The sequence below is a fragment of the Peromyscus eremicus genome, chromosome 5 (assembly GCF_949786415.1).
Source record: "Peromyscus eremicus chromosome 5, PerEre_H2_v1, whole genome shotgun sequence".
NCBI lineage: Eukaryota > Metazoa > Chordata > Mammalia > Rodentia > Cricetidae > Peromyscus > Peromyscus eremicus.
In genome coordinates this window covers 47,313,481-47,336,278 of record NC_081420.1, presented here as the reverse complement: position 1 = coordinate 47,336,278, position 22,798 = coordinate 47,313,481, and the positions used below count along the sequence as shown (strand labels likewise).

The window sequence follows — 22,798 nt, the reverse complement described above, 5'->3', positions numbered from 1 at the left end:
CACAGATTAGGAAACTTCATCCCTCCATGCTCTGAAGTACAACTTTTTTGTGTCCTTTTTCCCATGTATTTTTATATGTGCTTACATGCATCTTGCACTCTCCTTTACCACTCTTATTTAAGCTTATTGCCTGTTTTTCTGTTTTACTAATATCTGTAAGCTCCTGAAAGAGAGGTTCCCTATGTTACTAGTATTCTCATATTCTCAGTGTTTATCATAGTGCATAACCTATAAAGATAGTCAATAAATATCAGTTATCAAACATTTCATTGCTTAGATTTGTGTTTTAGAAGTATTTTTATAAAGCAAATCTGGGTTGGGGGTGCTGGTGGAAGCAAATCTGATTACGTTTTCAGTTCAATACAAACTTAGGTGTTTATGGAATAGAAACAAAGTTGATGTGGCTGAAGTCAAATATTTTACCACAGTAACATTTAGGATAATTCCTTAATCTTTTTTTTTCTTTATATTTATATTTGACTGCCTTACCAAAACCTGACATGTGGGCTGTTTAAATTAAGAAATATGGTTTATCATAAACAAGTTAATAGTTGTCAATTTTCTTTGTCTAAGTACCAACCGAATAGTTTATTGATGTGAATGTTTTGTTCTTTTTAAAAATTTACTGTCTTTTGCTCCAAAAAATTCTCAAAGGGGAAAATTCACTAGAACAATGGCAGTGAAAATGTGATTTTTCCAAATTAGAAATATGTTTAGCTTTGTTTAGCATACTAGTTGGATTTCCTATGACTGTTAGAACTTTGCTTCCAGTTAGAGTAACTGCACAGCTTGCTTCTGTGTGCTGAGTCATTCGCTGCAGTTACTCGTGACCATGTCTGTCACAGCAGGCTCCATAGCTTTTTCTTTCATTTGATTCAGCACCTAGCATAGCACCCACACTTACAGGTGCTTTTTGTTTGTTGAATGGATGAAAGTCAATGAATTGGTGAGTTCCTCAATCTTACCTACTACCCTGCTCCTTGCAGGTTGCTTCAGGACCAGCTCCCTACTGCCACAGCCCTTGGCCACAGCAGCAAGAAGCTAGTCCCTCCCTTGTAATTGATAATTCGGGGAACTATTTTATTACTTGAAGATTTCCCTAAGTCTGAATCTTCAGGTATTGTAGATCAAGTTTGTTCCCCACTTCACTGATCATATAAGCTTGAAGTACTATCCAGTGGGGCTGCCTGTAATGAAGGATACTTAGAGCAAATGGGACCTGTGCTTACCGAGTTCCTTGAGGAACAATAATGGAATCAGCTTTGATGTTCAACTCTAGCCCAATTTTAATACAAGTGAGAGTAGGTGTTCTTGAGCCTGTGACCCTGATTTAAAGACTAGATCTCTGATAACAGTACAGAGTTCAACAGTTTTATTAGAGTTTTTCTTATACAAAAATTAACAGTTGGAATTCTGTTGAGATACCTTTTAGGATGTGTTCTTCTCTATAGTGCAAAATGTCTAGACATGGTTTTGAACAACTTAGTAGTAAAAAATATCTTGTAAACTGCCTTTGAAATATTTAAATGAGTATTAGTTTTTGCTGTTGGTAAGACATTGCTTGCATTAATAAAATTCTGAATTGAGGAAAACAATATCTTTTCTTCTGTGGTTAAAATTAGGAAGAAATAGAACCATTTCCAGAGGAAAGGGAGAACTTTCTTCAGCAGCTTTATAAGTTCATGGAAGATAGAGGTGAGTGTGTCGCTCTTACTGTGTCAGTTCATGGAGGATAGATGAGTGTGTCACTCTTGCTGTGTAAACTCATGGAAGATGGGGGTGAGCGTGTCATTCTTAACTGTGTGTAAGATAGAAAACAAAAGATCACACTTGTCTGGGCATTGAGTGATTCCTAAGACCCAGCCTCACAGACCAAGATAATTTAACCAAGTAGAGATCCAGAAAGAGAAAGAAGTGTAGGCTGGATGTGATGGTTCTTGTCTTTAATCCCAGTACTCGGGAGTTTGGTGCAGGAAGATTGTGAGCTTGAGGCTAGCCCGGAGTACATAGTGAGATCTGGTATCGAAAAGCTCCCTCTCACACCAAAAAAAAAGAGAAGTCTGGGCAAAACAAAACTATAACAGTCTCCAGCTGAGTGTGGCAGCTTTCTGAATTTTGCAAAAGAAATGTAAAGAGTAGGGCTGGTGGTGTGGCTTAGCTGGTAGCAGTGCTTATCTGGCATGCATGAAGCCACATACACTGAGTGTTGTGACAAATGCTTATAATCAATCCTAGCACTCTCCCAGTGGAGACAGGATTTAGAAGTTCAAGATTATCCTGAGCTACTTAGCAGATTTGAAGCTAGCTTGGGCTACATGAAACCCTTCTTAAACCACACTTTCCAAAGGGGACAAAGACTAAAATTGGGCCTAGTGGTATAAACCTGTTATTTCAGCTACTCAGGAGGCTGAGCCAAAGAGGATTCAAGCCAGCCTAGGCAACTTTGCGAGACCTGTCTCAAAAGTAAAAGTAAAGCTGAGGGATGGCTTATTTGATAAAGTGCTTGCCCTGTAAGTATGAGTGTATGAGTTTAATCCCCATCACCAATATTTTAAAAAGCAAGGTAGGGTGGCATGTACATGGAATCCTAATGCTGAGAAGGCAGAGACATGCCTACCAGTTTAGCCAAATAGGTGAAATCAGTGAGAGGCACTGAAAAACAAAAGTGCCTCTGGCCTCCACATACATGCACATGTACAGAACATGAACCATATGAAAAGGAAGGACGGATGGAGAGATGGCTCAGTGGACAACAGTGTTGACTTTTTCCAGAGGACTTGCACCCCACGCGGTAGCTAACAACTGTCTGTAGCTCTGGCTCCATGGGACCTGAGGCCATCAGGCATACGTGGTACACAGACATACGTGCATGCAAAGCATCATTCATACAAAATAAAAATCTCAAAAGAAGTAAAAAGTAGGCCAAGTTCATAGTTCATTGGTAGAATACTTGCCTAGCATGTTCAAAACTTTTACTCAGTCCCTGGTCTTACACACATGCAGGCACACATGAACTAAAGCAGGGCAGAAGATACATGCTAACCTTTTAAAGTTTACCATGCCAGTCTAGACCTTCAGGAACTGGTTCTGGTTTTGTTTTTGTTTTTGTTTTTGTATTCACGAATGGTAATGGCTGTTATAGTATGGGTATTTTTTTTATTCTTTAATGCTAAATATTTTTGATCCCTCTATTATTTGTGTGTATGCATGGAGACTTAGCCTAAGAAGTGTGGCCTTCCTTCTAGTTTTGTGTGATATACAAGAAAAAGTGCAGAAAATGATTAAAGCCTAATTAGAGAAGAATGATAATGATATGCTAATCCACTCATCCACTTGGGTTTGGGGAAGGATGTGTCAGCCTGGCTCTGTCCTCTTATTTCCTCTACTAATTTTGGACATCTTGATAGTTTTCCTTAATGTCTCCTTGAGAGTTCTTCTGTCAAATGAATCAAAAGTTTAGCTTTACTGGAGAATCATTTGGAGCGTTAATAAGTTAAGCACAAAGAAAGCCTCATAAAATAACTGATTGGCAGCTGCCCAGTGTGTATCTCAGTGCTTCTTTAGTTTTTCTCAGCTTTGTCTCCCTAATGTTTGAAAGGTTTGTAATTTGTTAAGCCTTACTTGATATTCATCCTCTATAGCACCAGAGGGACGATGCCAGAAAGAAACGTAAGACTGTAAAAATCTGGTGTGTAAAAACTTTAAGAAAATGGTGACATGAGTTTAGATAAGAAAGTTGTGAGATTTTTGTGGTTTTTTTTTTTTTTTTTTTTTTTTTTTTTGGTCCTGTGGAGTATGTATGTGGTAAACATTGGTATTATGTGGATCTTTTGATATTTTAGATAAAAATCTGTAGCATGGTGCTAATATAGTTTATGTTTTAATAGGTACACCTATTAACAAGCGACCTGTGCTTGGGTATCGGAATTTGAATCTTTTTAAGTTATTCAGACTTGTGCACAAACTTGGAGGATTTGATAACGTAAGTACTATAATCTCACTATAAATTATATGGTTGAATGGAACAGCCACAGGAGTGGAAACACTTTTTTTTTTTTCCTTTTTCTTTTCAAAAATAGGATCTTAGTGTGTAGCCCTCACTAGCCTGGAACTCCGAGATCCACTTGCTTCTGTTTCCCCAGTGTAGGGATTAAAGGTGTTTGCCACCACACCAAGTTCCTCCCTCCCTTTCACTAAAACTGTGTTGAGTTGATCTGAGATGGTGTTTTAAAGTTATGATGCATGATTCCTCCAACTTAGAATGTGCTATAGATTAAAATGCCTTACTAAGCTCATAGAATAGTTTTGATTTACTAGCTTGTGAGTTTGCTGGGAAAACTATACTTTGAATTTTTTCTTTTTGTTAGAAGCGTTGATTTGAAAAACATACACTTTGACATTTACCATAACTGAATTTATTTAAAAGTCTAATTGCCCAGTATTTTGATACTTAGAACTATCTGACATTTGTTAGAGTGATAAAGCTTTTTGTTTGTAAACCACATTTAAAATTTATCATGGTATTTTTCATGCTTTTAAGCCTAGAACCAAGAAATGTTAAGCACATCATATTTGTTATGTATGTAAAATGTGTTACTGCCTTCCCACCTTTGAAAATTTTTATTTTCTTTGTCCATTAGATTGAAAGTGGAGCTGTTTGGAAGCAAGTCTACCAAGACCTTGGGATCCCTGTCTTAAATTCAGCTGCAGGATACAATGTTAAATGTGCTTATAAAAAGTAAGCCAGTGTACTCAGTGTGATTATCTTCAATATCTTACCTAGAAAACAGCATGGGATATATCATTTAACTTAAACTATTTTAGAAAAAATGGAAATTTTTACTATAGGAATATTTCTAGATATTAGATATATAAGAATCTGTAAAGAAAATATTGAATGCCAGGATCATTTGAAAAGTACTGCATAGAGCCGGGCGGTGGTGGTGCACGCCTTTAATCCCAGCACTCGGGAGGCAGAGCCAGGCGGATCTCTGTGAGTTCTAGGCCAGCCTGGTCTACAAAGTGAGTTCCAGGAAAGGCGCAAAGCTACACAGAGAAACCCTGTCTCGAAAAACCAAAAAAAAGAAAAGTACAGCATAGAAATCAAAAATGTCCCAAAGCCAAAGAAATCCCATTATTAGCTGTTGATGATTTTTGACCCTATATGGTTTACCTGCATCTTAGTTTAGTTATATAAAGAGGGTTACTACAGTTTACCTCTTAGGAGTACTCTGCTGATTTTATGAAGTTTACTAAAGTTCCTGATACCTTGCATATTAGAAATACTCAACAATAGATTTTTACCATTAATAATTTTAATAGCTTCCGCTAATCCTTCTGATAGCTACTGTTGTTACTTTTATTTAGATTATAACTTTTCACTCATACCACAGGTATTATTTTTTAAGTTCTTTGAAAGCTTCATGTGTGTTTTGACCATATTCACCCCCAATCTTCCCCGATTCACCTTTCCCTCTTCATGCGTTCAACTTTGTCGTCTTCCCCCCACCCGCGCCTTTTTTTTTTTTTTCTCGCCTTCAAGATCAATTTGTGCTGCCCAAATATTCTTGGATGTGTGGTCTTCTACTTAGAGAGCAGTTAACTTACCAGGGCCTACACTCTTAGAGAAAATTGTCTCTCCCTCTCCCAGCAGCTAACACTTGCCCATAGATCCACAGCTTGGGTGGAATTAGGTGCCCAACTCTTCTTTCCTTCCTGAGATTTGGTCTGGAGTTTGCTTGCATGAGTTTGTACATTCTGTCACAGCTACTATGAGTTCATGTGTGCAGCTACCCTGCTGTGTCTAAAAGACACTGTTTCTTTGTAGTCATCTACCACCTCCATCCCTTCTTCCAAAATGATCTCTGCTTCTTGGGCTGGGGGTTGTGCCAAACACACAGACACACACACACACACACACACACACACATGCATGCGTGTGTGTCTGTACGTATATATGTGTGTGTGTGTGTATATACATATATACATATACATACATGCATACACACACATATACTTTTTCCCTCTCTCTTTATGAATGACCATTCGGCAGTCTCTTATTCTCTGTACCTTAGCTGTTAGCTAGTTGTGGTTACTGTCTACTGCAAATAGGAGTTTCTCAGGTGATGTACGAGTATAATGATAAATCATTAGGAGTTGGTTTAATACTATGTCTATTTAGCTGCAATAGTAGTAGTAGGCTCTCCCCTAGTGCTTGTGACCTGTGTAGCCACAGGTTCCTGGCCCAATAATGGTACTCGGGTATGGGTTTCATTCTATGAAGTTGGACTTAAATCTAATCAGAAAGTAGTTACTTACTACCATAATGTTTGTGCCACTGTTGCCCTAGTGGACATGCCTTTCCAGGCCAGTCATTATTGTAGCTTGAAGGGTTAAAAATAGCTGGGTATAGTTGAAGATTACTTTTCTCTTCCAGTAGTTTGCATAGCACCTTCCGGCACTATAAAAGTGAGCATGTAGGGATGAAACATCCAGATTTGTAATAGTTTGATTTCATCATGTCCTATTACTCAAGCATGTGGTATCTTCAGCAGTAGGATCTTACTATCCAGTCCTGGACAGTAACCAAGAGCAATGCAATAGCCTGTAATGTTTGGGGGCAGGCAGTGGGGGGGGGGGGTCGTCTATAGGCCATCAGGCTAATAACTCCAAAGGAAGTAACTCATACCTTCAGTGGACTTTTTATTTGTTATCCTCTGGTGTCTAGTATGGGCATTGTTGCCATTATAGGGTAATGTTTTTCTCAGAAGGTCTTCAGTGTTATTTATCCATACCCCTTCCCTAACATACCCCCCACTCCCTCACTCCAGTTTAACCCTCATGTTCCATTATTCTCTTTTAACCTTTTATACAAGTGTATTCTTCCCCCTCCCTTAAAAGTCCCTCCCTGTGACCCCTTAGTAATTCCCTGACCTTTGTGGGTATTCCTAATGAAATACATATATTCTGAAGGTTCAACAGTAACATTCCCAGACAAGAGAAAAGGTGTGATTGTCTTTCTGGGGCTAGGTTACCTCACTCAGAGTGATTGTTTCTAGCCCCATTCATTTACCTGTAACTTTAAAAAATCGATTTGCTTTATTTGATGAAATGTTTTATTTGTGTGTGGGTTTTGTTTTTGTTTTTGTTGTTGTTGTTTTAAGTGGGGAGAGAGAATCTAGGCATAGTGGTCCACGTCTATAATCTCAGAATTTAGGAGGCTGAAATAGGAGGGTCAAGAATTTGGGGGTTACATAATTAGACCTTTTCTCAATAAAAGACAGGGGATAAATAATTGGAATGTACTGAAGTGATTATAACCTAAAACAAAACACATATTAGATAACAACTCTGTAACTTAGGCATGAAAATGCATACCTGCGACCCCAGGAGACTTATGCATCATCTCCAGCTTCAGGCTGCCTCAAAAGATGAAACAAAGAAAACAAAGCAAAGCAATTCCCCACACTGTTCATTAATATATTGGAATGTTTCTTACCAAATGTATCCTCTGTGCATGTTTCCAGGTACTTATATGGCTTTGAGGAGTACTGCAGGTCAGCTAATATTGACTTTCAGATGGCATTGCCAGAGAAAGTTCTTAACAAGCCATGTAAGGATTGTGAAAATAAAGAGATAAAAGTTAAGGAAGAAAGTGAGACAGAGATCAAAGAAGTAAATGTGGAAGATAATAAGAACATGGTACCAAAAGAGGAGACACCAGCTGAGGATGAGAGTGAAAGAAAAGAAAACATCCAGCCCTCTCTGGTAACCTGACGCTGTTCATTTTCATGTGTCGTCTCGATATATTTTCTACAGCCTTTTTAAAGTTCCCCAAATTAATGTACTAGTGTATTATGCAGTATTATACTTCATTGTATCTTGTGTTAAGGGCATTTGTTAGTTTTTGATATGCTGGAGATTAAACCCCGAGTCCAAACTCTTCTACTGAGATATATCCCCAGCCCTCAAATGTTACTTTAGTTTTTATAGTAACTCTTCAAACTGAGTTTTAGCTATTTTCATGTAGTGTATTCTTTAAAATGTAGGCGTTTCTTACAGAGCATGCTGCTTATCAGTAGTAATAGCTTGTCATATTGGTTGCCACCTCTTGTTGCTGACAACTAAGATCATGGATTTAGGCTTAAGTTTTTACTGTTGTTGGTTTAGTTCTTCTGATCTTTCTCTAGGGAAGTAAAAAGAGTTTATTAGAATCTATACCTGCACAGTCTGATCAAGAAAAAGAAGCCAACATTAGAAAACTAGAAGAAAAGGAAAACACAGAAGACAAAGACAGTGACAGAGCTAGGGCAGAGGAGTCCCTCGGCACAGAGGTAGATGCTGAAGAAGAGCAAGCACGATCTGGGTAAGATACTTGATTTGGTTATGATGCATTTTGGCTGGCTACAGTCTTATCATTTGCTCTTGTGAATATTTGAAACTAAATTGATTTGATTGATGAAGTACTGGAGTTATTTGCATTTGCTAAGAAAAATTGATTCCTTCAGAGACCCCACTAATGTGAATTATTGAAAAGATCATATTTTTTGATCTATTCTTGCTCTCATCATGGAAATTTATAAATAATTATTTTGAGGGAACATGCTCTTTACTGCACTAAGGTCTGACTGGGTAATAAAGAGTCATGAAGATGATACACTGGCCGTGGGGCTCCTAGGGTATATGTGCATCTTAAGCAGAGAGTGTGGGTTGTTTTGGCTGTGTGTGGTGAGTAGTACTTACTTACTTGGCTTCTTGAGAATGTTGAGTTAAATGCTCTGCTGTTGAGTTCTTGGCTTTGTAGGTAATCTTTGATTGTATCTCTGAGATTTTAAAAAATCATAAGCATCCATAGTTCTAGGAGCGCTTTTAAATAAAGCAACCAACTTTTTTTCATTTTAGTATTTTGAAAATTTAGTTGTAATATACAAATAGGGAAGAAAAAAAATAAAACTAAATGTGACCAGGTAAATATAGTAAGGAGTGTAGTAAGGAGTGTTTTTTATATTTTGTTATATTTCTCTGTATATATGGACATACTTGAAGTATACCTTACAGTTCTGTTGTTGGAGATTATTCCAATTAAGAAACTTAGTAAAGATTGGGGTTTTTACTGAAACATGTTGATCACTTTAGCTTTCTGAAATATAGAAGAAAACAGTACAGAGGTATGGTTTGTTATACTCCTGGCAAGATGGAGCAAGACAGTGCAAGGTTCAGATGAATGTAGTAGAGTGTGTGTTGTATGGCTTCATAGTGTTTGTGTAGAGAATATTAGAAGTGTTCCTACCAGAAACTTCCAACTCAAGAAAAAATTCATATGCAGCTATCAGCTAAAAATCTGGGAGTGACATTGTCTCTGGAGTGTTTTACTGTTCACAGATACTTGTTAGTAATTCTTTTCTGTTCTCACTAAGTGTCCAAGTTGGTCCTTTAGTCAAATTCTATTTTAAAGTTTTGTCTCTTTAACTTCTCGGTTGTATGAGTTCGTTATGTACTGTGAATATTCATGAGTACAGTTGTGGCCTGCATATTGATGATAAAGCCAATCCTGTTCATGTGACGATTACTGTATATCCTAGGCATATAGAAAGCTGGCCTTTCTAGGTTTATATTAGTGCACTTTATATTTGTACGGCGACACATTTCTAAGAATGTATCCCTTTTATCAAGTAATGCATGACTATTCATACCACAGACCAAAGCTTTTCTTTTGTGAACACCTACATTTGATATTATTTAAACACATGAAGGAAATGACTATTAAAAGTGCAGTCGTGTTGCTTAACTACAGGTTTGTTCTGAGAAACTGTTGCTAGGCAATGTCATTGTTGTGTGTAGCATAGAAAGTGTCCTTACATGTATTAAACTGGCTATGACATCACTAGGTAGCATAATCTTAAGGGCCACTTATTGTATGTGCAGTGTCATCATGACTATGCTGTGTGTTTTCTTATATGCCCTGCTATACCACTCGAGTTCATCTGCCCTTCTCTTCATCTGCCCTCCGTCCTCCTGCCTTGCTGCCTCCTTTCCAGCACTGTTGCACCAGCGTGGTTGCCAATGGGTTAATGGGTGGGTTGCACACAGAGTGCAGGTACTCTAGACATAGAGCTGGGTAGTTCCTGGCAGAGTGGAGCAGGATGGTGCAAGGTTTTACCATACTACTCATGTCACACTATTTAAAATGAATTGTTAGTTTCTGGAATTTTCTGTTCGATATTTTTTTAACTGACAGTGATGTGACTAACTAAAACTGGGAAAAGCAAAACTACAGATAAAGACAGACATGATAATTGATTTCTTAGTGCTATTATTAAGTGCTAAGAGAATATTTACAAATATAAAAAAATAAATATATTGGGATATGAGATGTTTTTTGGTTTGTTTTTGGTGTTTAAGTTTTCCCTGCTTGGTCACCACCAAGAATTTTTTTCTGTCCTGACTCCATAAATATGGGTTAAGAGATTTAAAAGGTTAATACTTAAGCTGCTTGGCTTAGTACTTTCTCTTCAGTACATATTTTTTTAATACTGTGGCTTCTTTTCCTTCTTACATTGTGAGTAGTAATATCAGACTAGGGAAATCCTGCACCTCTCTGTTGATTCAGGTGAAAAGTTAATTTTGATGTAGTTTGTTTCCCAAACATTATTGTTCTTCAGAAGACAAGTAATTTCAGGACTGTCAGGATTGCTTAGTGAGTAAAAATGTCTGCCCTGCAAGTCTGACTGCCTAAATTGGAGCCCTGGAACTCACAGTGGAAGAAGAGGACCAACTCCCCCAAACTGCCCTCTGATCTCCATACTTGCCCTGTGGCCTGGTGCACTTGTACTCATAAAAAACATACATTAGCACAATGATTTTTTAAAAGATGTACATATGTGTGTGTGCTTTTACGTAATATGTATATTAGCTTAGTTTTTAATGAGTATGTTGGTTATAATTGGTATTTTCAGGAAATGCCTTTCTGGGCATTCTATATACCATCAAGTTCATCATTCACTCTTTGAGTTTACCAGCAATGCCTTTGAACAAACAAAGCAGTTTTCTTTGGCTAATTGCCAGTATTTATGCTGTTTGCTTCTTTGAACTTCAGTGTGTGGTTTAATAAAATTTCATTTAGTTTGTGTCTGAGATTGTATATAAGTGCAAATTTTAAAATTTTTGGTTGATCTGTTTCACAATTTCCAGTGTTCTGTTTCTTCAACCATTTACAGGACTACCTTTATGTCTGATAATATTGGCGTGTACCCAGTGGCCTCAGTGTATTATTTGATGTATGAGTTGGGTATTTTCACTAACTTATTTTGGAGCTTTCTTTCCTTAGTACTGTGCTCTTCATCACTCCCTTTCTCTAGATGTCCAGGATGTAATCCTAAAACATGAAGGAGTAGGATTCCTCTCCTAGTGGTTTCAGTGTGTGATGTAAATAGCACATTCATTTAAGGTTATTCTTAATAGTTATAATGCCATCTCTGATTTTGTAGTTATCTTGGCTAATTAAAATACTTCTTCATGATAGAAATGCTAATGTTTGCTGAATGACAGTTCATGTTTTTCATTTCAGACTAAAGCTGTTGTCATTTAGGCCTAGGCTTCTAATACTGACTGACTTGACTATGCCTAAGTGTTTACCTATTTGTTTTGAGTTTCTGAGAAGAGGGTCTTGCTATGTTGTCTTTGATCTAGAGATCCTTCTGGCTTAGCCTCCTGAGTACTGGAGGGATCACAGGCTTGAGCCTCCACTCAGACAAAGTTGGTGGATCTAGCCTTCGTGAACTCACTCATCATTCCATGTGTCTGTAGCTGTTCTCATTACCCATATAATTATATAGCTGAGACACATTATCACTTAAAAGATTTTATGAAAGAATCTAAAACTGAAATTAGTACTGCTGGGGGCTTTTCTGTATCTATTTTCATATGATTACACATTTCTAGCTATGAAGTGATAGATCCTTTCTGAGAGAGACTTGTTGATAGTTCACTCACATTGCAGAGTAGACAAACTGTCGAAATATAACACTGAATTCATATTGAAACTTAATTTTTGTAAAACTAGTGATTGGGAAGATTCAAACCCGGAGTTTTTAATCTAATTTTTTCAATACAGATTTATGGATAATAGAAGAAAAACATGAAGCTGGCATGGTGTTGAACTCTTGAGGCTGTGGCAGGAGGGTCACAAGTTCAAGGCTGGGCTTGCCTACATAATAAAACAGTCTCAAAATTCCAACTGAAAACAAAGAAAAAAAAAAAAAAAGCAGGAATACAAATGGTCATTTTAGGAATTATGTGGTATTGAGATGATGAAAATAGCTTAGTGCTCTTAAGTTTGGGATAGTTTGTGCTTTAGTTTCCAGTATTTGGAGCTGGCCTCTCAATTTGCCTACTTTTTTTAGAAACTTTCAGGTTGAAAGAATCTGTGGTAGGAAAGTTTAGTAAATGTCTGGTGAAGCACAGAAATTGTGATATTTGCATAGATAGATGTGATATTCATGTGACTATAGTAGAAAATTCCTATGAAAATTAAAATTATATTTCATTTTCTTCAACATTTGAGGATCTGGTTGGAGCATATCTTATCATTACTAAGAGTTGCCATTTGTTAGTAAATATGTTTGTTTTAAACATTCTTAGGTTGGAAATATTTGTTTTAGAATTAAGTTTTAATCAGTAAATGGCAGTTGAGTGTTGAGTGTTGGGTGTGTGTGTGTGTGTGTATCAGCTGAGCTGTAAAGCACGTCCATAATAAAACATAAGAGAACGGTTAGTTAGGCATACTAGTTTCCTGCATTCAACACAACTTATGTTCTTTTGACGGGTGGAAATCAATCATTCAAACTTAATCTCTCTCTCTGTCTCTGTCTCTCTGTCTGTCATTTGAGCAGGGTCATACTATGTAGCCTGGACTGGCCTCTGAACTCACATTGAGCCTCCTACCTCATCCTCCCAAAGACTGGGATTGCAGTACAGGAAATTTTCTTTTAATGGACTTATTTTTGCTTCTTCATTTTCCCCTAAATAGGTCTTTCTGACACTTGTCCTCTCATACAGGTTTTAGTTTTTAATGCTAAATTGAAACTCAGAGCATTTTATACACATGGAACCTGCTGTTCTGCAACAATCACAGCCACGATTTTTATCAGTATATGTGGTTTGGAACTGAAACGCATATGAAGTAACTTTTATTAACTCTGCAATTTTTTAAACCTTTCAAGAGATGAAACCAATAAAGATGAAGATGAAGATGATGAAGAAATAGAAGAGGAGGAGGAGGAAGAAGAGGAGGAAGAGGATGAGGAGGAAGATGATGACGACAACAATGAAGAAGAGGAGTTTGAGTGCTATCCACCAGGCATGAAAGTCCAAGTGCGGTATGGACGAGGGAAAAATCAAAAAATGTATGAAGCTAGTATAAAAGATTCTGATGTCGAAGGTGGAGAGGTCCTTTACTTGGTGCATTACTGCGGATGGAATGTGAGGTAACTTGAGTTTCAGCTAGTGATTATTACAACCAATTCTAAAATACTTTTCTATTTAAAAACTTACATAACGAATTACAGACTTACTAGTATTCTAACTGAAATCACATTAACATTAAAAATACCAAGCTTTTAGCATGTAAATACCTCACTTAATGACACCCTACCACCCTGCTTCATGTTTTCAGCACTTCACAGACATCTTTAGTGTATGAAAGATAGGTCTAAACAGTTAAGTTTAATACATGGAGATTAATAGAGTGTAAAACTGAAATGAGATGATAGAAAAACCTCACACAGGTAATGGTTTTCGCTTCTTGACTTCATCATATCATCACCAGGCTCCCTGCTTTCTCCATTTTCAATCCCTGCACTCTTCTTTGTGGTCTTCCTAGTCATCACACTCTCTTTCAGTAGGCAAGGATTTCAGAGATGGAATTGCTTAAAGAAACATCGCTGAGTCTTAAAAGACCTTATTATCAGCAGCTACATTACTACTTTTTCAGAAGTCTCAGAGACTTGTTTGTATTTTTGAAACTGTAGCTGAAAACACCAGCAAGTGTGCTAAGAGAGAGAGCACCTGCCCACTGCTCCTGAGGCCAGGCAACGAAAGATAACACAGAGGATATAGGTTGTGGTCAATGACTTGAGATTTTAACCTGCATAATTTTGTGGAGTTTATCTGAAGAGACTGCATTTCAGTCCTATCAAAAATTGAGAAGTCAGTTTTTAAGACAGACCACTTAGTTGTCTTTTAATAGTAACTTCATTAATTTTGGAATATTTATTGTTAAATATGAAATTATATGCATCTAGCCTGTGATAGTTGGATCTTGAGAAAAATTAAACTTAGTTGTTTCCACTGGTGGTTTTATGAAGGGAATCCTTGTGTTTTCCAAGAACAGTACAGTTGTCAAGCTTTTTAGTTAAAGTTATTTTTTGGGAAGAGGTGTGGCTCGTAGGTAGAGTACCTCCTAAGCACTGTGTGTCCTTCAGTTCAGTCTCTACTATCACGTGTACACAAATGCAGTATTCAGAAAACATTTAAAATTCTCCATTTCTTAGTAGTACACCTTTTGTTCTGTTGTAACAGCGGCAAGTTCTAGAAGTGTAACCTAATCTCATTGCCTTTCTAATTTGAGAAAAGTATAATTTTTGTTTTTTCTAACTCTAGGAAGAAACAGCAACTTAAGTCAGGAAGTTCAGAGACTCATTAAATTTCTGGTCAGTAAGACTAGTAAAGGTGTGGATTTCAAGAATGCCTTCTTACCAGTGCTTTGAAGTGTAGTTGTCCTGAAGCATAGACTTTGCAGATGTTACATGCACCCCTAGATACAGTCTGTCCTCATAGCTGTTGGCTCTTCTGTCTTTATTGCATGGCAACTTTCTCATTGACAGGCTGGCTGTAACTAGAAACCTCAGATTCTTCCATGGGCATATTCTGTGCAGTGTTTTAGTCTTGGGCAGTTTCATCTTACTGAATAAAGGTGTTAAGGTGGTCTTGCTTCTCCCTCAGGTGCATGCAAACTAAGTGTAGATTATGGAGCCTGAAGGCTGAGCCAGCCCAGCTTCAGGACCACCACAGAGTAGAGAGGCTTGCTGTCCTTTCCGATCTTCATTCTTACTTACTTTGCTGATTTCCACACAGACACAGTTGTTCTTCTTGGCTTATATTGAATGCAGTGCTTGAAGTTTCATGACCAATGAATAAAGTTTAGGCATTGCTCAGATTTCACAGCATTAGGGCTTGATTGTCTTTACTAATTGGCTTCCTAAGCAAAAGCATAAGAAATAAGACACAAAGGAAATTATTTCACAACTTAAATGTAACTTTTTATAAAACCAGTAAAACCATCATGATTTTCTATTTTTAAAGAAAAGATTGATTAAAGAAAAACATAGTACTGTTAGTGTTTGGGTTTCAGAAGGTAGGGGGGAATATCCAGTATTTCAGTTTTGAAATGGATAGAAGGAAAGGAAGATTTTAAGGTGAGATACTCAGCTTTGTAGTGACACACAGGAAGGAAAGTGATACCTGACCCAGCAAGTCATGCTTGTCTTATAAGACGGATGCTGTCTATTTTGACCTCAAGCAGTCCTGTGCTAAGAACTTTGCAAAGAAGAACCTAACCATCTCGATGAAGACCTCGGGGGTGGATCTGCATACTTCTGCAGCATAGAGGACAGGACTGTACTTCAGCATATTAACAGTTAATCTCCTTTTAGTGAGCATGACAATGTCCCTGTTGTTCTCTGCAGTAGTTACCAAAGAGTGTCTTGTTGATAAACCAGCAAAAACTATTATTATTATTGCTGTATCTTCATGTCTGAAACTAATCCAAAGGACTACAACAAATCATCAGCTCTTCAGTTATTTCCTATTACTTTAGGGGTCTTCAGCATACTGTCTACATTACTAGAAATATTAGAGATGAAGCTTTACGCGTGGAGGTTCATGAAAACAGCTTTGTCGGCAGTCACACTGATTTACGATTGAGAATGTTTTAGGACATTTTGTATGGAGCCATTTTTTGTGTACATTTTATCTCAAGTTTTCTGTAAGGAGAATTTTTTTTTTTTTTCCGGTTTTTTGAGACAGGGTTTCTCTGTGTAGCTTTGCGCCTTTCCTGGAACTCACTTGGTAGTCCAGGCTGGCCTCGAACTCACAGAGATCCGCCTGTCTCTGCCTCCCGAGTGCTGGGATTAAAGGCGTGCACCACCACTGCCCGGCGAGAATTTTTCTTAAAGGAAATAATATCTTAGTTTTGAAAAGTTTTTTCTTGTTGATTTCTGTACTTTTACTTTTTCTTATTTCTGTAGTTTTTCTTTTTCTAAGATTCATAAATTTAAATTTTGTTCATATCTCATTTACAGTTATAAAATATTTTAAACAAATATTATATTTATACAGACATTAATATTTGAGTCAGTTTTTTGCTACCACATGGAAAGAATAAAATGTATTTTATGTAAATTTACTTAAAGTAAAATTGGAATCCTTGAGCCCAAACCACAAATGACAGACTGGTAGTGAATTTTTCTGATACAGTGATTTGTGTTTTAAGTTACTGTCAAATACTATACAATCATTAGGCATTGGATGCTTGGGATGTTCTAAGTTATTTTTTATACTTTTTAACCCTCCTAAAAATAGCATTCAATCTAGAAAAATAAATACAAATATAATAAATGGATTAAAAATCACTTATATTACAGTGGTTTTGAAAATATATCCCCATAATTTTTTGAAAATGACATTTTATGGGTGGGTTGTAGCAGTAGTGGGGCATTTGTTAAGCAAGTGTAAGGCACTGTCTCGGTCCAACCCCTGGCAGCACTGCCACAAGAAGTTATAATACTTTAACCTTTCTGTTTTCTAATTGAGTGGGAGAATCCATTTTTTTTAAATATGTAAAAGTGTTCTGCCTGCATGTATGTCTGTGTGGTGCTCACAGAAGCCAGAAGTGCATATTGGATCCCCTAGAACTGGAGTTACAGATGGTTGTGGACTAGCATGTGGGTTCAGGGAACCGAATCAGAGTCCTCTGGAAGAGCAGCCAGTGCTCGCAACCACTGAACCATCTCCCTAGCTATTACTTTAGCCAGTTTTAATAATAGACAACTCTTCTGTGTTCTTTCAAATTTCTCCAAATGATGTTAGTATTGGTCTGTTTTGGTATCATGTCCTTGTCATATAATAAGTAAAGGATTGATTTTAGGAAATAAGGTTATGCATTATGAAAATAACCCACTAGGAGCTACATATATAATTCTAGTACTTAGTGTCTGAGGCAGGAAAATAGAAAGCTTGGTACCAGCCTGCAGCTTTTTTTATTTCGGCCTCCTCAAATAACATACCATAAATGTCATTGAATGTGGTAGGCCCTATTTGTTTCATAGTTGGGTGTATTAGAACCATCTAGGCTACTTGGCTTTTGGTATTTTTTAGATTTATTTTTATTATTTGTATATCTATGTGAGTATATGCTACTTGTGTGCAGGTGGCCATGGAAGCCATAAAGAGGGCATTGGATCTCCTAGAACTGGAGTTGCAGGGGGTTGTGAGTTGCCTGACATGTGTGCTGGGAACTTAGCTTGGGTCCTCTGGAGGAAGTAATAAGTAGTCTTAACCACTAGGCCATCTCTGCAGCAGCATTGACTTGTGATGTATAATAATGAATACTTTATTACAGTATACCAACACTGACTCATTAGAGGAATAGGAAAGAGATATTTAATATAACTCTATGACTTCAATTTTATTTTTCCTTTGTCTTTGGTTTCTAAGACAGGATCTGGCTATCTAACCCTGGAATTGGCTTCCATCCTCTTGCCTCTACCTCCCTACTGTTGGGATTACCAGTGTGCTGGACCACCATGCCTGGCTAACTGTAAACTCTTCAGTGTCTAACAGTAGTTCTGAGAAATTAGAGAGAACTGAAAATATCATTATACTTAAGGACATATGTTTCAATAAAAATGTGTTATATCCTTTAAATATTGTATTTCTATAAATATATAGATTTCCCCTTGGAGAGAGGGAAATATAAAAAGAGAAAACTGCATGTAGGGACAGATTGTGGGGAGGCAGATGATAAAGTATCATAATATATATATGAAGGTATTTCCTGCCATTACTTGTCCACTAACTTTAAAATTTTTTATTTTTTATTTTTTTGATTTTTCAAGACAGGGTTTCTCTGTGTAGCTTTGCGCCTTTCCTGGAACTCACTTGGTAGTCCAGGCTGGCCTCGAACTCACAGAGATCCGCCTGTCTCTGCCTCCCGAGTGCTGGGATTAAAGGCGTGCGCCACCACCGCCCGGCTTAACTTTAAATCTTTTTTAAAAGACGGTGACAAATTCAACCTTATTTTCTGATCACATTTAGTTGCTGTTTATCAAGCTTTATTTAGCAAACGGACATTGAGTGCCTACTATGTGCGAAACACTGTGGTCTTAATGTGGATATTAAGAAAATGGTCTCTGCAAAAAGATTTCTAGTCCATTTAAGGAAACTGTTCAGTGAGATTTATAATTTATAGATTCTCATTTCCCCACTACCACAGAGATGGAGCATAGTGGCACACACCTCAGTTTCCTCTGTGTTTTGTACTTCTCTTGGCCAGTTCTCCTCACTTTGTCTGAGTAGTAGCTCTTCTTTTACGTCCCTGTTGTAGATGAGAACAATACTCTGACAGAACCACAAGCATCCCCCTTGCTCGACCACTTACTTGAACAGCTGATCTGGCTGAAGTAAAACCAATGTGCCACTCTGCTGCTATTTGAAATCAGTCGTTGTGAACCTTAAGTGAACCTTTATGCCTTTTTTTGGTTCTCTCTTCTATTTTCTTAGCTGATTATTTTACAATGTTTCTCATTTCTTCCCTTCCCCAAACTCTTCCCTGTCCTCACTTTCAACTGGTAACTTTGATTTTAACCTCATTGAGAAATTAAAATGAGAAGAAAATTTCTATTAACTTATACTCTATCTACCTCCTGCCTGCTTCTACAGTCCTGCTGTTTGTTTGTCACCTCTAGTCACAAGCTAATGTCATGTTGCTGTCTAGATATTGTTGTCTAGTAAAAGACAGCGGTCCATTTTCTTGATCTGCTCAAATTAACCCCACCACTAAAGACTTGCATGTACTTTCCTGTCTCTCGAGCCTGTTCAATTCTGCTGTGCCATCTCTGTGCATCATTCCATGAACTGTTTGACAGTAGTGTCTGTACCTGTCCTGTTTTCTCGTCTCAGAGTCTACTCTCTCTGACCGGGCTCCACATCCCGTGCCAGGCTCCTGAACAGTACTTACAGGACCCTTCTTGTTTATCAGTGATGTCACATCTAGCTGATCACTCCTTCTGCGATACTCTCTGCCTGGGCTCCGGCTGCCACAGCTGCACCTGTTTTTATTTTCTGTCCCTTAATTATCTTGTTTTATTTCTTATTTGTAAATGGAAGCTTTCTCTTTTAATTTCTTGTTTTATTTTTTTCTTCTGATAACTATTGCAATTTGTTACTTTATGTTCCTGTGTTTCTAATCATAACATGAGTCAGATAATGAATTTTTCTGAGGTCAGGAATATAATTTCTCTTCAGAACACTGAACCTGTCTCCTGGTTAGCAAATTTCATTGGGAATCCCCGTTTCTTAGGACTTCCTCCTTTCTTTTGTTCTTTCAAAATTAAAACTGTTACTTTTCAACTTAATTATTCTTTTTCCTAACTAGTCTAACCTGTTTATTCATGCTTTAAGATTATTACAGTAATGATAAAAGGACAGCAAATACTCTGGAAAACTGTCTGTTGTACTTGTATAGGCTAAAAGTTAAAGGTCCATAAGATGGACCTCATTTGATAATGGTTTGTAAGCAAGTGTTTGTAATCTTGTTTTAGAAGAGATTGACTTTTGATTAACTACAGGAATACAAGTGAAAATCAGCATCAACTTCATGAAAATGATTAATCTTTCTTTGTATTTTTATCTCAGACTGTTGACTAAACCTGGGTCTGTCTCATTAAGTATAGGTTGGCAGGTATTTTAAAAACTCGTATGTGGACATATTCCACGTAATAATTTACAGATTAACAAGTGTGTCTGTTTTTTTGTTTTCAATATGCACAAGTACAATTTCTTAAACTTAATCAGTTACTAGAAAAACTCTACTTTGGGGATGTTTATAAAACTTCGTATCTACATCACAATGTACAGTTAGTGCTACAGCTTTAAACAATTTGCAGAGATCTAAGCTTGGTTCATATTGTGTGATGTTTTCTTGGCATTATGTGTTATCCTGCCTGCAGACCTACACTAGCATTAGAATCCTTAGGAAATGCTATTGCTAGGGTAACTATACTGTTGTGTCCAGCTGCTTGTAACAAATTTTAAATCACGAATGCTGTAATATTCATGTTTCTATCATTCTACTGTTATGTTCTCTTGGGAGGTAGTGGTGAAGATAAGGTCTTAGGTAGCCCAGACTGGCTTTGAACTTCCTGTGTAGTTGAGGGTGACTTCTTGATCCTCCTGTTCCATCTCCTAAGTGCTGCTCTTAGAGATGTGTTCCACTATGCCTGGCTCTGCTATTTTATTCTTCATTAAGATGAATTCGCTGGATTTCATGTCACTGGATTTAATAGTATAGGGGGTATAAAATATGTTGTCACCAATTTTAAAGTAATTATTGAGTATCATTTTAGAATTTTGATATTTAACTTAGTGGCTAATCATTTGAATTGTAATAACCTTCACATGTAATTCAGATAGTTTTTAAGAATTATGTCAACTTGGTTTTGCTCTGAAAGCTTATTTTTTGCTTTGCTTTGTTTTGCTTTGTTTTGTTTTGTTTTGTTAGGACAGGGTCCTACCCTGTAGCCCTAGCTGGCCTGGAACTCACTGTGTGTACCAGGCTGGTCTTGAACTTGGAGATCTGTCTATCTTTGCCTCCTAAGTGCTAGAATTAAAGGGGTGCACTACCATGCCCAGCTGCTCTGAAAGTATTTTTAAAACATCTGTTCCTGCATATAATTTGATTTTTAAAATAAAAGTATGACTGAGTATATATTATGGTGTACATACAATATTTCTTTGCAAGTTGTGTTTCAGAAGACCTGTACTGGATAGTGGGCATAGTCACCATTTTGGTTAGTATATTTGGTAGACTAACATTCTGCTGTTTGTATTATTGTCAAATGATTGTTTAGATGATTTGCCAATTCAGCCAAACAAAAGTTACAAAGCTTTTTAGAACTTCTAGTTTTCTCTGGTGAGAGCAAGTACACAGTGGTCTCGGTCTCTGAATGGTTTCCTTTAGCTTTGTGTATTTTGAACACATTAAGAAAAAAGTCAAATCTGCCATGGGCTGCTTCTTTCAGAAGGTTTGTATTGTTACATTTACTGCTCTGCACTGTCTTCTAGGTTAAATTATGAGCTCCTTGAAGACAAGAGCTGTGTTGTGACTTCATGCTGAATATGCTGAGATGTATTGAATAAATAAATTTGTCTATATAAGTTTTGACCTTTTTTTTTTTTTTTTTTTTTTTTTTTGGTTTTTCGAGACAGGGTTTCTCTGTGTAGCTTTGCGCCTCTCCTAGAACTCACTTGGTAGCCCAAGCTGGCCTTGAACTCACAGAGATCCGCCTGGCTCTGCCTCCCGAGTGCTGGGACTAAAGGCGTGCGCCACCACCGCCCGGCAAGTTTTGACCATTTTTATGTGGCCTACGAGATACTGAGTCCTTCATGTTGGGTGATTCCAGTAGATGTCGTCTCTGATTTGGCATGTGTATTTGCATAGCAGTTTAGATGTATATCAGATACTTACCTAAGTTCTGTGTGTAAGATTAATTATTATATAATGTGCTAATGATGGAATTTAAAAGCTGAGGCTAACCAGACTTTTCCGCCCTCTATTGACAATACTAAGGCTCAAACCTAGAACTTTGCTCATGCCGAGCAAGTGCATAACCACTGAGCTCCAGCCCTTAATTAAAATAATCAGACTTAATTTGCTTAATATTAGTTTTCATTTGTTTGTTTGTTTGTTTGTTTGTTTTTTCCAGATAGGATTTCTTAGTGTTACCATTCTGGCTGTCTTGGAATTACTCTGTAGACCAGTCTGGCCTTGAACTCACAGAGATCCACCAGTCTCTGCCTCCTGTGCTGGGATTAAAGGCATGTGCCACCACTGCCTGGCTCAGTATTTGTTTTTGAATTGGGAAAAACAGAAAACCCAGTAATAGTCCTCTTCCCTGATGCCCTGAGAAGGTGAATCTCTTCTTATCATGAAGAGATCAGTTCCTTGGTACTTTTAGTGAAAGTCCAGTTAGAGGCAAAGGATGCATCAGCCATCCAGTCTCCCTGCTTTCTCTAGTTAAGAGCCTCAAGAAGACAGCTATGTGTTGTGTGTGAGCCAGTGGGTCAGGTGGCTCTTTCATAGTTCTCCAGCCTCTTTATGTCATGCTGACTGATGAAGAGGAGAGAATGTAATTGCTTAGCGCTGAAGGGTTCAGCTGAAGACCTGTTGCTCAACAGTTGCTGGGACAATCCTAGTTGTATCTGCTCAGTGGACATCCACATTGGAATGCGTACCCTAGTGTCTTGATTACCTGTATTGTGATTCTCTTTTCTACAGCGACTATGACATTTCCACCCATGCTTCGTTCTTACTGGCACTCACTCCTCTTCCATTCTCTGCCTCATCTCCCTTGCCCCTCCTATAGGTTCCTTCCTCCCTCCCATTGCTCCCCTTCTTTCATGTCACTTGTATTCTGTTGCCATCTTCTCCCCATTGAGATTTCTCTGGGCTGGAGAGATGGCT

The 22,798-nt window shown here is 37.6% G+C and overlaps 1 protein-coding gene across 7 annotated transcripts in view; it reads left to right on the top strand.

Moving 5' to 3' along the window:
• Nucleotides 1–22,798, top strand: part of Arid4b (AT-rich interaction domain 4B) — a 117,422-nt gene that overhangs the window by 71,435 nt on the left and 23,189 nt on the right. For 5 of the 7 annotated variants that reach the window (XM_059263388.1, XM_059263387.1, XM_059263392.1 and 2 more), the window contains exons 12-17: nt 1,623–1,695; nt 3,888–3,982; nt 4,641–4,738; nt 7,527–7,767; nt 8,190–8,365; nt 13,221–13,484. In XM_059263388.1, coding sequence (XP_059119371.1) covers nt 1,623–1,695; nt 3,888–3,982; nt 4,641–4,738; nt 7,527–7,767; nt 8,190–8,365; nt 13,221–13,484 — 947 coding nt within the window. The remainder of the gene's footprint in view (nt 1–1,622; nt 1,696–3,887; nt 3,983–4,640; nt 4,739–7,526; nt 7,768–8,189; nt 8,366–13,220; nt 13,485–22,798) is intronic. The other 2 variants (XM_059263389.1, XM_059263390.1) reach the window with 2 other exon arrangements.